The 15494-nt window shown below is 37.7% G+C and overlaps 2 protein-coding genes across 2 annotated transcripts in view; one reads left to right on the top strand and one right to left on the bottom strand.

Annotated features, from left to right (window-relative positions):
* The window catches only part of LOC134844416 (UBX domain-containing protein 1-like), a 583758-nt gene that overhangs the window by 214924 nt on the left and 353340 nt on the right, over window positions 1-15494 (top strand). The window lies entirely within an intron of this gene.
* LOC134843532 (phospholipid-transporting ATPase ABCA1-like) overlaps window positions 1-15494 on the bottom strand; it is a 67814-nt gene that overhangs the window by 40185 nt on the left and 12135 nt on the right. Inside the window, exons 4-9 of the mRNA XM_063859638.1 lie at window positions 11690-14005; window positions 9610-11369; window positions 8632-9418; window positions 6656-6820; window positions 6038-6398; window positions 1665-2628 (exon numbers count right to left, since the gene is read on the bottom strand). Of these exons, the coding sequence (XP_063715708.1) occupies window positions 1665-2628; window positions 6038-6398; window positions 6656-6820; window positions 8632-9418; window positions 9610-11369; window positions 11690-14005 (6353 nt within the window). The remainder of the gene's footprint in view (window positions 1-1664; window positions 2629-6037; window positions 6399-6655; window positions 6821-8631; window positions 9419-9609; window positions 11370-11689; window positions 14006-15494) is intronic.

The raw sequence follows: 15494 nt of genomic DNA on the forward strand, positions 1-15494 counted from the left end.
TATAGCTAAGTAGTACCCAGAAACAAAATAAAAATGCAAGAAAATTTGCGTCTTTGATATGACAAAAGCACGAAGAAAAAGACATTAAGTGTAAAACATTAAGTAAAAACAAGACAAAGGTGAAGTTTGATTTCGCAAACAAACAAAAAAACATTAATGGAGCTCTGAAAGTTAGAGAATAAAAAATAAATTTTACATTGTACCGCCGAGATTCGAACCAAATAACACTTACCATCGAATCACATGCGCAGTAATGAAAGCAATCTACTTTTTTCTAATTAAACCCGCATTTTAATCCTCTTATTTGCCCAGAAAAACTGAACCCAGAAATTTAAACAGAAATCAGCGACTTCACAATTAAAAACGTAAACTCATTAATATAAATGCTCTCAGTTAAACAACAAGCTGAAAAAAAGCCAGCTATTAATATACACGGCACCAGATTAAGCATAGCCAACAGAAGCTTGGAAAATGTAAAAGAACAAGGAAACAAAAAAAAACACTTAAAAGTTTTTGCTTCTCCTTCAACTTTCGGAAAAGAGTTAAAACTCTTCGAATTTCAAGAACATTTTAAGATTTTGAGTAATTTTTCTGATAACCTAGTTTAAGAACATAGCCAACTGTAAGTACTATGTTGAAAAAGAGTAATAAACGCAAGAAAACAGAAGAAAATATGTTTTTTGAAAACTTCAACTTTCGAATTTTAACAAAAAAAATAATTGCCCTTAAAGCTCTTTGAATTTTTTGAATAATTTATGCTTAGTACATTTTTGATGAAATTAACCCAATTTTTGGTGCCCTTTATACTTTTGCTTTTCGATAGTGAAGTTTGCCTGCCTTTTAACAAAGGAAATAAACTGAAGTTGAAAAGAATTCAAGAGTCAAACCGCGAAAAATCAAAACTGCGTGAACATATTTGAAAACTTTTCCTATAAGAAAAAGACTTATTAAGATAATCAGCACGTGCATTATTCTTAAAACTGGCTAGTAAATTTTTTGCTCCGCAGGTAAATTAAAATCCACTTTCGAATCTCTAAGTCCTTCACGTTTGTTCGAGCCATTTTCTCTTTTGTAATCGGCGAGCGCACTTACCTATCATTCAGGAAATAAACTTAAATTGAACTCAAAAAGTGCATATATAACTAAGTGCATTCATAATTGCATTATTACGTATAAAAGCATATCAGTTGTTATTAGAGCATCTTAAGACTTTCCTGAAAAACAAACAAAAAATCATCAAGACCTATATAAGTGAAAAATAATTATTTAGGTGGTCGGAACAACAAGTTAGAAATTAGATCTTGCGAAACCTACTCAAAAAAGACGTTAGAATTTTCATTTTCGGCTTTTTTCTTATCTACAATTCATTAAGTAGATTTTTTTTCCAAAATCATCACTTTACAGACGCTAGAAAGTTTCAAGTTTTTAAAACTAATTGCCCATCAACTAATGTAAGGCCAAAGGCATAATTTACCTTTAAAACATTATCTCAATAATTCAAGTAATACATAAAACAATTCGTTAACATGATAGCATAGAAATATTCTTGCAAGTTACTCATAGCAAATGAGGGCTGGTTATAAGCGCTCTTGTCAACTTAATTAAACAACCTCCGGGTTAGGCCTGCGGGCTGGTTGATTAAAATCGAACAAATTATCACTTACATTTGCGGCGCCTCCTGCCACAGTCGTTGATTTCGGCTCATCCTTCTCATCTATAGCGTGATCCTTAACGTCATCTTTGATTTCCTCAGTTTTGACCTGCTTTTCTCCTGGTACATCTGCAGTTGGTGCCAGTGGCATTACTTGCGAAACTATCACTGCGGGTGGTTTTTGAGCAGTGGCAGAATTGTCCGCTATACTCACACTTGCAGGGGTATCGACTACTTGATACTCCGGCAACAAGATCTGGCTTTCTTGAAAAGTATCATTCAGTTGAGCTTCCACATCATTGGCTGGAATTGGCGAGCTGACCAGATACTTCTTAGCTTGTGGTGTGTTATGGTTCGAACTTCGCGCATTAGCTTCCACGTCTGTGATCAAACTTGGCATACTTCCTCCTTGAGCAGCCAATCTTGGTTTAGTTAGAGATATTTCGAAGCTTTCGTTATTATCTGCTGAAACTTGGTTGCCAAGAGGAACAATATCCGACTGGTTTTTGGCGAAGTTGATAAACACTTGATCCAAAGTAGTTTGACTGACGGAGTAGTCTTCGATTAGTTCACACTGCAGCATTTGAAGTTCACGTCTTCCGGTGTAGACTGGGATTTGAATCTTGGTTTTCTTTCCTTTTTCTATCACTCTGAACAAGTCTCCCAACTTTGCCTCCATTTGGCCCAGTTGGAAAACTACCAGTGTCGGCAGTTTTTCCATAATTTTCGCGGTTGGAAAGTGTGAACAGAAAAACTCTTCGACTTGTTCACAGCATCCATTCGGCATCTTCAACTGAATGACATAACCGTCTCCATATTTTGTTTTAATGTGTTGTGATGTGCCGAGACATTTGAATTGGCCGTTGACCATTATGGCCAGTCTTGTGCAAAGCGCTTCACACTCTTCCATGGAGTGTGAAGTGAGAACTACTGATCGGCCTTCCGATATTGCATCGTGGATGCATTGCCAAAGATACCTGAAACAGTAATTTCAAAATATATATATTTTTTTGAAAAATCATTGCTCTAAAACGAGAGTATTCCATCTCGCAGCGAACTTACAGGTTCAAAATACAATCCAGTTTGCAGGAAATTGTTAGCTTCTCAAATTTTCCATTTAGACGTTTTCAAAATCAGGACTAGCGTATTCAAATTAAGGACATGGCTAAAAAATTATCAATTCTATCACACTCTTCCATGGAGTGTGAAGTGAGAACTACTGATCGGCCTTCCGATATTGCATCGTGGATGCATTGCCAAAGATACCTGAAACAGTAATTTCAAAATATATATATTTTTTTGAAAAATCATTGCTCTAAAACGAGAGTATTCCATCTCGCAGCGAACTTACAGGTTCAAAATACAATCCAGTTTGCAGGAAATTGTTAGCTTCTCAAATTTTCCATTTAGACGTTTTCAAAATCAGGACTAGCGTATTCAAATTAAGGACATGGCTAAAAAATTATCAAACATTGTTTTAATGAACGACTGGAACGGTCCGGCCTAACAGTTATTTTCGTTTTTAGAAGTGAATTTTAGCAAGAAGAAAAACGTGTCTTTTGCAATAATTAAATGTATATCAGGTTATTAACTCTTCTGAATTAAACAAACTATCTATCAATCTCAAAAACTTTCAGCTGCGCAGTTTAAAATGACACCACTATATGTAACGTCACATTTGACTGAAAGAGTTTGAGATTGGCTGTACATCAAGTTTCTATTTTAGTATATACGAGAGGTCACTGCGTGGAATGCGAGGTTTTAACAAACATCGTTCAAGAGTTCGAGTGCACAAGCGAGGTTTATCAAACATCATTCGCAAGATCGATTGGTGATTTTTAGTGTGTCCAAATCAAAGTTCAATTAAAAAGCATTCAGTGGTGGTTTTTAGTATTTGCAAAACGAAGTTATATCAAACATCATTAAGTGTCAGCAAAGCGAAATTTTATTGAAGATCATTCAAGATTTCAAGGAGTTGTCTTCACTGTGCTCAAAGCGAAGTTTTATCAATCATCATTCAAGAGTTCGAGAGGTGGTTTGCACTCTCAAAGCAAAGTTCCGTCAACACAGCGACTAAACGAAACTTTCTCGACACAGAGGCTAAGCGGAGCTTTGGATTACTTGTGATACAATGCAAGCGGCGCATTGAAAACTACCGACAGCAAAAGAGACAGAAAAACACAGAGGCGAAGCTGAGCTTCGCACCACTTGCGGTACACAAGAAAACTCCAAAAATCAAAAGATAATGTGTTTAAAACAAAAATTGAAAAACATTAATGAATTTTGTTGAAGAAATCGTAGGCTCAAAATTCTGAAAAAAATTATTGCAATTGTTATAGAAGTCAATTACCTTCAAAACAAAACAAGGATTTGGGTTTAACTCCATCCAATTCTTTCTGATAACCAATAGATGAAAACGATAAAACATTTCGGTCAAAAAATTGAGATACGATAATTCCTACATACACTCAAAAACGGTTCATTAAATCTTGTAACAAAACAACCTGCATATCTAACCAGAACAGTCGGGGATAAAGGCCCTATCCGCTATAGTATAACATCAAAATGAAAAAAAAAACGAAAAACAAAATATCAAAACATGAATACATAAATTACAAACAATTGCCACAAAAAATAACAAACAATCTGAAAAAAACTCTCAAATCCTGTGAAAAAAAAACGCAATTACATCAAGAATTATCAGTTATGAAATTTATACGCAACGGTAAGAGAGCTAAATTACAACAACAGAAAAAACGCCAAAGAAGAAAACAAAAAACAAACATTTTTCAAAAATTTCGGCCAGAAAAAACCACACTCCTGGAACTCGGGCAGATCTTCCCCGCAACATTCCTCTGTAGACAAAAAAATTGAGCCAACTTTGCAAAAAAAATCTAGAAATTTTAAATTTTTTCAAGGTTTTTTCTAAATCGATTTAGATCTAAAACGCACCAACCTAAACCTAAAACGCAACCTAACTAAATAAAATAAAACTAGTTTTACTCATATTTAGAAAAAAAAAATCGGAAAATATGAATACGAAAAAAGCTGAATAGTTATTTGCAAAAAATTCTAGCAGAAAAATTCAAAAAAGTTTTATTTCTAACAGAAAATTTTGGCGCCTATGAAAACCAGAAAACCATGAATTATATTTGCCCTTATGAAAATGAAAAAATATCAAAAAATCTACCAAAAATACAGAACTTATTACCCGGCAAGTAAGCCGACAAAAATTGGGTCGAAATCAATGAAGCCGACAAAAAAATCAACTTACATCTAAAAATCTTTTTCAGCTGTAAAACTAATATCACTTCCGTCATTGAAGCCAGCTTTTGAATCACCATCTTGGGTACAAATAGAGATGCATTTGAAGATGACCTAATTTTAGTCATTCTGTGGACAAAGTTGTTTAAGGGAAAAAAAGTCAAGTACCCGATTGCAAAACTCTCGCTTATCGCAAGGGTAAAAATACTTCAAACTGAAGTTTTGTTTGAAAAAATCGAATTCAGACCAACAATCGAGAAATAACACTACCAGAATTAAACAAGCGTTGGGTATTAACCGAGGGGCTACAAGTCCCAAAATTCGTGGGTAGACGCTCCTTAAACCGAAAACAAAAAAATGCCTTCAGAAATTTTCCTTATAAAAAAAAAATTTAAGCGATTAAATTTCAAAACTTTGAACTTTTGCAACACAACCGACCTGAATTACTATTTATTAACATCCTCAATTTTTGCTTTTCAACCGTCACAAAATAAGTTGACTTAGCCAAGAAAACAAGCCGAAACAAGGCTCGAATAAAGCCCTTAAGCAAAAAAAAGGAAAAAACTAAGTCAGGGGTAAGAAATTACAGGATTAAATCAAAAAATACTTGCAACCACAGAGAAAAATGCTTATAAGAAAAATCTGTGATATGGCAACTAAGCTGATACAATATAAGCAGATAAACAAGAGGCGGTCAATGCAAGGTTTTCTCGTTTTTTTTTCGATTTCATACATACTGAAAACAATAAAAGGACCCCAGAATAAAGAAGGTAACCGCATTACCTCAAGACCAATTGCAAAGGATGCTAGAAATTGTTCAAGTTCACTAAAAAAGCACGTTCAATATGTAACAAAAAATGTTTGCGGTAAAAAAAGTCTAGTTAATCATTCAAAATTTCAAGAGGTGGTTTTCACTGAGCTAAGCAAAACCTTATCTGAATCTGCAATTCAAGCTTAAGTGGTGGTATTTCAAAGTTAAGTTGTGACATGACAAGTTTGCAGAGTTGCAGTAGATTAAAGCTCACGAAGTTTAACAAAGTTGTTACAATTATTTGCTGTAAAATTTGTTCAATCTATATTAACCGTTTGAGAGGTTCAGAGAGGAACATAGATGCAACTTACCGTCTAGCTTTTGGATCCATTCCGCTAGTCGGTTCATCCAAGAATATTATCAGCGGATCCCCTACAAGAGCAATTGCAGTCGACAACTTCCTCTTATTTCCCCCACTCAGAGTTCCACATTGCTTATTCCTGTACTTACTCAGCCCCATTTTCACAATGCAACCATCAGCCACTTGGGCCACGTCTTGGTTCTGGATGCCGCGGAGCCTAGCATAGAGTGCAACGTGTTCCCGCACTGTGAGAAGTGGGTCTAGTGCGTCGAATTGTGGGCAGAATCCAACCTTCTTCCGGGCACTGTTTAGTTCCGTGCCAATGTCGTGGCCCCCAATTATGGCTACACCGCTGCTTGCAATGTCATCTCCTAAAAATTAGCATCTGCTGATTTACGATCTTTGCATTATTTTTTTTGAGCCCTCAGTTTTTATCCACTTTTTCAAGAGCCAATGGAATAAGCTCCTAATTTAGAGCTCACTTCATGCAATACAAGATATTTTATCATTACAAAATGTCTAATACAGCAGAGGGCTTTTGCTAACAAATAAATCATTTGATTTATAAAAACTTGAAAATTATCATCTGTTTTTGACCCGCATCTCATCAAGCTTAAGCCTTTCTAACCTGTGAGAATGTTGAACGTGGTAGTCTTTCCTGCCCCGTTGACCCCAAGTAGTCCGAAGCACTCTCCTGGGGGCACTGAAAAGCAGAGGTCCTTCACTGCCACAAACTTCCGTCCATACTTCTTCCTCAGTCGCTTCACCACAACTGGGTCATTGTCACTAGCACCTAGAGAAATAAAATGAACCAATGGTTGCTTCAATATACATTTACTTTTAGAGGAAACTGTTTCTTTCAAGTTCAGCACGGGGGGAGGGGGGGGGGGGGGGGGGGGGGGCAGCGGAGCTTTCCAACACTTGCGATACAACATAATCACAGCATTGCAAGTGAGCGAATAAAAATGAGACACGTCGAACAAAATATTTAGCACAGGCGAAGCTGAGCTTCGCACCACTTGCGATACACAACAAGTAAGAACATCGAAAAAAAAAAATCGAAAATGTCGAAAAAACTAGATCTATCAAAATGAATAAGACTTAGCTTCGAAACAAACACATGCCAGGACAATAGAATGTGAAATTAGCATCGGAAGATAATGTACCCAGCGGTAACAACGCCGAAAACACCTTGTCACAAACCCACTGAGCCGCAAAAAATCACAAGACTTATAAAAAGTTATTAAGTCGCCCTCACCCTCAAAGCAAAGACACGCACACACGAACTTTTTTCGCTCGTCGAAAGACGCAATATGAGGCCAATAAGCCGATATTATATAGGCCGAAAATTATCAAGCCGAAAAAAAAAGAAAATAAAAAAACAAAAAAGCCGAGAAAAAAATTGTTGACATGAAATTGAACTATAAATTCTAAAGATTTTAAGCATTTTGTGCAATCCAGAGGTGAGCACAAAAAATCCAATCGGGAATCCAATCAAATGCCTAAGAAATACTACTCGACCAAGTAATGGGGCTTGGAAGTTATCAAGATTTCAAAAAAGCAAGGTCAGTTTCTCAAAGATTTCTGACAAAAATTGTTCAATGTTAGACCACTCCGTTCGACCAGTCAAATTTAAATACATGCATTTACGCAGAGCTTAGCACAACTTGCGATACAAAAGAATGATTATGACGTCTAGCAGATGAACCGACGTTTCGAAAAAAAATACTTCAAAAAACTATCTAAAAAAGTTGCAAAAAAAAATCCGGAATCTTGGAACTCAAATAATTGCACCTTTAAAAAGTTTACAAAGAGAGGCGAAGCAAATCTTCGCACTAATTGCGAAACAACATATAAATGACAAACTAGTGACAAACTAACCGATAGAAATAAAGATGAAAGCGGTAGAAAAAAATTCAAACTTTTTTGAAAAAATATCGAAAAAAATTAATATATCAATAATTCTTCTACTTTTGTCTTGATTTTGTTTTGAAAAAAAAATCCTTTCAAGAAAATATGCCACAAGGTAAGACAATTGAATGTTAGATAAGCATAGCAAACTTGCAAAGTAGTAACAAAGCAGACGATACTTGAGCAGACACAAGTTGCGCCGAGATTTTTTTTATTATTTAACTCAACACTCCAAAAAGTCCCCCTTCAAAACATTTGAATAAAACCTTATTGCTCCTGAAACGATTCAAAAGGACGCTTGTTAGCCGATATATTATCAGCGGAAGACTCTTATGCCGAATAAACATAAAACAAAAACAAAAAAATGATATACTGAAATCGCAGTGGGCAAATTTACGACCAACAAAAAAAAACAAGTTTTGACAACACCCTTGCTAATCGCAAGGGTAAATAGAACCAGCGTTCAAATCGCAGACATGAATATAAATGGAGCTGGCCAAATTTCAGTCATCCTGTAAGCAAAGTTGTTTACGGGAAAAAAGTCTAGTAAGTACCCGATTGCAACATCCTTGCTTATCACAAGGGTAATAAATATTAGCCAATTTCATGGCGTCGGCAACCTAACAATTTGAATGAATAAAATGTTCTTTATTTTAAATCTTCGAAAATTTTATCAGAAAAGCAGAAACTTACCCGATAGAACTCTGCTTCTTTCACTATTCACATCCTCTTCGTACTCTACGTCTACAGACGAAGGCTTCCTATCCACCGCCAACAGATTTATGATCAGCCAGGATACCGGTTCAATCAGCAACACCAGCATGAAAAATCCAACCGACTGCACTGCCATTGCAAAAATATGCTTTCCCGCTATATCAAAATTCAGAGGACTCTGGAACTCATATTCTCCGAATTGTCCCAACTGATCCGCTAGAATCTGATTCAGTGCCATTTCGAACAGACCACGTCCCAGACAAAACTGAGGGAAAATGAGGAACACTTTCTTCAAAACTGAGTTCCACAGATTTAGATCCTCATCGCTGGGAAAGAAGTCTAGAATGTAAGTGGCAACTGTTGCGTTTATGCCGATGAAAGCATTGATGCCAGTTAGCAGAACGTACGCAGTACTTGGGATCCCGAATATGTAACAAGCAGGGTACATTAATGGAGTCACACTGACGCCATATAGAATCAACAGTAGAATGAGACAGGGTAGATTGTTACTGCTAACGTACGCTTCGGCTTGGAACACCAGGAAAATCAGTATGCATAGAAGCGCGGGGACCAAGTAGTTTGTGAAATCCCAGGCAGCTGTTGACAGCCAGAAGATTCCAGGGTTGACACCACTGACATATTGGAGATGTTTCGACTTTGAGACACGTTCGTCTATGAGGTACAGTATAAAACTAGCTGGAACGAAACTCATAGCGAAAATTACACAGATTCCAACAACTATGTCTCGACCACTTCTTCTCAGCACCTAAAACATAAAATATAATAATTGAAAGATAAAATTTAAGACTTCAGAATGAATCCTCTCTATTTACAAAATCGTAGATTGAAGCCAGATTGCAGTCCTGAGGCCATGATAGGGGATATTATGATTGAGCCACGGCTCGGGTTTTTAAAAATTAAAATATGACGTGTACCGAAATTTTCGATGAGACATACCTCCTCTTGCAGTTGATCTTTGGTGAGTGACCACGGATGAGAGTAAGCTGTGATCCCATACCTCGCCTTATCATTCGGCGATACACTGTCCGGAAGTGAACTCCTTAACAATACATTGTGCATAGCATTCACCGAGCTCAACATGCCATGATGTGCTTTGTTGTTCCACCATACTTTGACATTGTTAGGAGCTACCGAAGCATTGATCAGATCTCTCAGCTCGTCCATGACGTACTTCCATGACAGTCCACTATTGTACGTATTATTAATACCTTCAAAGAATCCCTGACTGTCAAGCAGATTGTAAATTGAGTCAACAGTGTTTAGAATTTGAGTCTGAGTCAAGTTGAAATCTGATTCCGCTCCTTCGAATTCAAACCCGTAGAACCTTTGCAGTCTGTACTCCAATCTTGTTTTCACAAGATAATCTGATATATTTCTATCGGTCAAATCCTGAAGTTTATCAGTTGTTGCTAATTGTTTTTCAGCTGGCTGCGGTCCTCCAGCAAATGCTGGACATACGCTGTGACCTGTTTTGCAGCTGCACTGTGGCGAAGGACTCTCGGAATCAGGGTTAAATGAGTTCAAAATTGAGCTGGAAACTTCAGACGAAAAAGACGCGGCCTCAATAGTCGGATAGCAAGGGTGCTCGTCAATTTCATACCCTTTCACGCATCGAGTCGAGTGATGAGGCCGTTTAGACAGGAACTCGCTTATTGCTCTTTTTACGTGATCGTCATTGCCAGAAGAATCACTATAAAACATCCAGTGATTATCTCCGTAAATCCAAGGTTGCAATTCCAAACTTGGCTGATCTACCGAATCAGGTGCTAGCATGCTGGAAAACATAGCCAAGAACACAAAACCTGCAGGGAGTAAAATTTGTGTCAAGAACGCTTTCTTGTCCTTGCGAAGATGGTGGAATCGCTTTGTATAAAGGGCTCGAAATTGAAGCCATAGGAGTTTGGCTCCTTGGACTTTCGGGACATTCAGTTGAGCAAAGTCTTTAGCTTCGACTCTATCAGCTTGCTTAAAACGAACCACGGCTTCATCAGCATTACCGTTCATACAGCCTGTGCCGATTGAATTTGGTTGCTTGAATTTGACTTGATCTAGATCAGTGTCATTGTCTAAGTCATTGTCAGTATCATTATCTGTAAAGTCACCATTTACCAGACCTTTATTCTCAGCTTGTTCGTTTGTCAAAGGTTTCCTGCTCTTCCGGAAAGATGTGCGGACCGTCGGAACAACTCCATCACCGCCATCACCAGCATGTTCCGGTGCCTGATCAGCGACTTTAATGAAAATCTCCTCTAAGCTCGTATCCGATAGTCCATAGTCCGAAATCTCAAGCTTAGTGGCGTCTTTCTCCAACTTTTCAAACAATATATTAAAAGAGCCACTTTCTAGCCCTGAATATGGGAGGACAAACGTGAGTTCTTGGCCGATGCTCTTCAAGATTGAAGCTCCTGAAAAATTTGCGGTGACGAAATTCTCGATGTCTTTATCAATTCGAATTGAGTCAATGGCAGAGTTCGAATGTTCCGCATCATCAGTTTTCTCAATTTGTTTCTTGGCGATTGTGAGCAGATATCCGTCTCCAAAATGTCTACGAAGAAATAGAGAAGATCCAGAGCACTGGAGCTTTCCGTTGGCTATTATGGCGATTCGGTCTCCGAGGACATCGGCTTCGTCCATGTGATGGGTGGAGAGAATGATGGTTCTGCCTTCCTTGTATTTCGACAGCAACTCCCAAATACCTGTAAAAACCATTTCTTATCAGATTTATTGATCCTTTCAGTTGAAAAACTTAGACTGTGGGTTAAGAACAGCTGTAGTTCACATCATCATTTATTTCAGGCAGCTCAATCTGATCTCTTATTTCACATTGATACTAAATTCTCTTTCGCCGATAAAAAAACTTAACTGGATGGCCAATTTTGATTCGTCTTAACCTGCGTCCAAAAGCATCAGAAAAAAACGTCAGTTCTAATTGCTGTGATATATAATAAGAGGACATCTCAACGCTAAAAATATGGACACCATTTTCGACCAGAGCTCAGGTTATGATTTATCTTACCTCGCCTGCTGAACGGGTCCACTCCTGCCGTCGGCTCGTCCAAAATCACAGTCTTATTCCCACCTACAAAGGACACAGCAACCGACAATTTCCTCTTCATTCCTCCCGACAAATTCTCCGCGTACTCGTCAGATTTATGCGGCAAGTTCAGATCCTTCAGCAACTTAATCGTATCTCTTTTGATGTCATCGTTGCCTCTGCCTCTCAATTTTCCGTAGAAATAAAGATGCTCCGCCACTGTCATTCGGTCAAAAAGCACGTTATATTGCGGACACATTCCAACTGATCGTCTGATTTCGTCCATGTGCTTTCTAATATCCAGACCATTTACAAACGCAGTTCCAGAAGTCGGTGAAAATAGTCCAGTTATTATACTAAGGGTTGTTGTTTTACCTGCTCCATTGTGACCGAGGAAAGATGTGATTTGATTTTCGTAGAAGTTCATCGAAAGTTGATCGACCGCTAGCTTTTTACCCGTAGGGTAGATTTTAGTCATGTCCCTCAGCTGAACTCCTATTTTCTCGCCCGATACCTCTTCAACTTCAAAACTGGGACCCTTAACTGAAAATGTTGGGTCAAAGTGTAATTTCGCATCTTCAACTGTGACCTCATTCGACTCTCCGATCCAGAAACTCTTCTGGAACACGAAATACCATTTCTTTGGGACTCCATAAGCTCCTGGGAAAACCTGTTCAATGTACAATGCCAGTAGTAGATAAATAACAGCGTCAAGATACATCATAAAAATGACTTCAAGAAGGCTGAAATTATCTTTGTAATTCGGACTTGTGTTTATGTTATCCCATTGTACACCAGTACCTTGTTGTTCAAAGTACGCAAAATAGCTGCACGCAAAGCCAAAAGCCGCATTAGACGAAAGACACAAAGCGTATTTTATAGCATTACTGGTAATATAGCGTTCCCATGTTAGAAATAGAGTGTATGGCAAGTATGCGCAGAAAAAAGCGATTCCCGCACAGGCAGATGCCAAGTTAGCCTTCGAGAACAGAGTCGAAACGAAGAAGCAAAAAGTAATTGTCGGAAAAGTAAAAGAAACAAACATGAAGCATGTCAAAAAGAAGTTACTGTTTGCCAAAACGGTTCCCAGTTTGAGAATTAATGAGAGCAAAATTGAGGCGGTGAAAAGCATGATGAAGGTTGATAAGAACCACGAGAGCCACAAAATCGAATTACCAAGGCCCATGATTTTCATAACCTCTTTCAATCGGGTTTCCTTTTCGTATACAATTCCTTTGACGATCATGCCCACGCTGAAAAGCCATGCCAACACCATGAAAAGGGGTATGGTCCTCGATATCGCCCACAGAAATTGATCTTCTTTATAACAAGGACTTGGAAACTGTTTCAACCATGTTCCTGTTTCTGTGAAATACTTGCTATTTCCCGATTGAACTTTGATGACAGCTTTTTCCAAAAGATCCATCACAAAAACTTGACCCGATGTATACGCTTTTAAATCATTTAGGAAGTTTGTTCTTGGATCCGGAAACCAAACTCTGTCGATGATACTATCCGTAGAATCCACCTTATCAGTGTTCATTCTGACCTTGTACTTCAAATGAGGCGGAACAGTGTCCGAAGTGGACGCTGGATCTATGTTCGTGAACACAATTCCCGCCCACACTTTGCCCTGTTTCAACAAATCGCTTCCCGTTTCGATCAAGATATCTTCAGATTCGAAAGCCTGCAAGCGATTTGTGGGCACACATTGAAAGTATTGCGAAGCCATCGCTATAGCTTCGAAGGTTGAATTAAATAAGTCTTGCCAAGTTACAAATCGCTGATCGCCTATAGGTCTGTCATTTGAGAAAAACACCTGAGGTGTAACATTGAAATTGGTCGGAAAATCGTAAAATATCGGCGCAATTGTGATTATAGTATCGAGAAACGGTATTGACGTTGCTATGTCGCCGCCTACATTTGAGTTCTCGAAGTATTCATACAACTGAGTGAAAATCTGATCACGAGATAATTCGACTAAATTGATCAAACTAAACAATTCGCCGACCTCTTGAAAAGTTTGATTGAAAGCAGCCATGATTCGATTACTTGCCGGGGTATCTGGCGAATAATATACTTTTCCGAGGAAAATTGGCTTAATATAGTCCCAGACAGTCCTAGACACAACGCTGGACTCCAACGATTCGAACAAAGCATTGCAAGTCTCAGAGAACTCCTCGTCGTTTTTGTAGTTGTTTGCTCCAAAGGAGACTCCAAGACTCTCGGCAGTCTCTTCTACCGATCCGACAGAAAGCAAGCCAGTCAAGGAAGAGCTTCTTCCACAAGTGAAGGTTACTAAAACAAACTTCGATGAAGATTCTTGGAATCTATTAAAGGGAACATATTATTCCTATTTTTTGTTATTCCGTTGATAAGTATCTCACTAGGGAGTTAGTGACCTCATAGATAGCCTATTCATATGAATAAAATAACAAGACTACTCATATATCAGGGCTAATCTACCCTTTAATAGGTATCGAATAGTTTTTGATTAAGAAAATTCTGTTAAGATATAAATATTGGACTATCAATATCATATATGAGGTTTTAAAATTTGAGTCGTTCAGGAAATAACATGACCAGTTAGCTTGCCTGATTTGAATTCGGAACAATTTCGTGGTCTGGATAATAATTCGTGTTACACTTTCGGCATCTTAGCTAGCCTTCAAAAAACTTGAATTAAAGCAGCTTCAAGCACAGTTGGGATAGTGCATAGCACCCCTGTTTCGGAACACAAAGATTCCACGTTGAATCACCTTTTAGAAAGGGGTCTGAACAAAAAAAAACCTCCAATCATATATATTCCTAAATTTCTTCGAAAGTCGGAGCAGTAATCGCAATGAAATATAGCCAGCTGACAGTTGGAAAAGAGTAATGAAGCAAAAAAAAACAGAAACAAAATTGACTTGTTTTTGGATTGAACTTCAACTTTTGCATAAAAAAAACAATATATGCCCATAAAACTCTTTGAATTTTACGAACAATTTATGACTAGAGCTTTTTTGATACAATTTACCCAATTTGAGAAAACTGGATTAAAAGGTAAGAGTTTTATTCCGCTGTAACATTCTTCGTGGCCTTTACGATTTTGCTGTTCACCAGAGGAGTTTGCCTACCTTTTAACACAGGAAATGAAGTGAAATTAAGATGAAATCAAAAGTCAAACAGCAAAAAATCAAAATTGAGCGTGAACAAATTTTAAGACTTTTTCCAAAATAAAAACAAAGAACATCACCAATACCTATATAAGAGTACTCAATACGTTCATTACTCTAAAAACCAAAGAGACGAAACAGAACTTCGCAAACGTTGGTGAGCAGAATTTTATGCGGGTTGGGTTGGAAGAAAAAGTTAACTGGTAAAATAACACAAAAAAATGCCCCTGTAAATAATAATTATAAATAATAATAATAAAAATGACAACACAGATTCGAAGTGTAACATCTCACCACTTGCGCTACATTAGGAAATCAATCAAAACTTTCAAACTCTTGCCTCGAAAGGAGTTCAATTTCAGGATATTATGCAGATAAAAAACAATTACCGACGTTAAATTTTTATTAGGACAGATTGAATGAGCGGTTACTAAGCCGACAAAACTTGCGTGGACGCTTGACATGAAAACAAATTTTCTGTCATTCAAAATTATGAACCGAACTCCCCCTACCCCCCCCCCCCGAAAAACACAAAAACGTACGAAAATATTTGCACCCCCAAATGGACCAACAGATGGCGACTAAGCCGTTACAACGTAAGTCGAAAGAGCAATGATAAATATGTATCT

Source organism: Symsagittifera roscoffensis, chromosome 4, assembly GCF_963678635.1.
Source record: "Symsagittifera roscoffensis chromosome 4, txSymRosc1.1, whole genome shotgun sequence".
NCBI classification, from domain to species: domain Eukaryota; kingdom Metazoa; phylum Xenacoelomorpha; order Acoela; family Convolutidae; genus Symsagittifera; species Symsagittifera roscoffensis.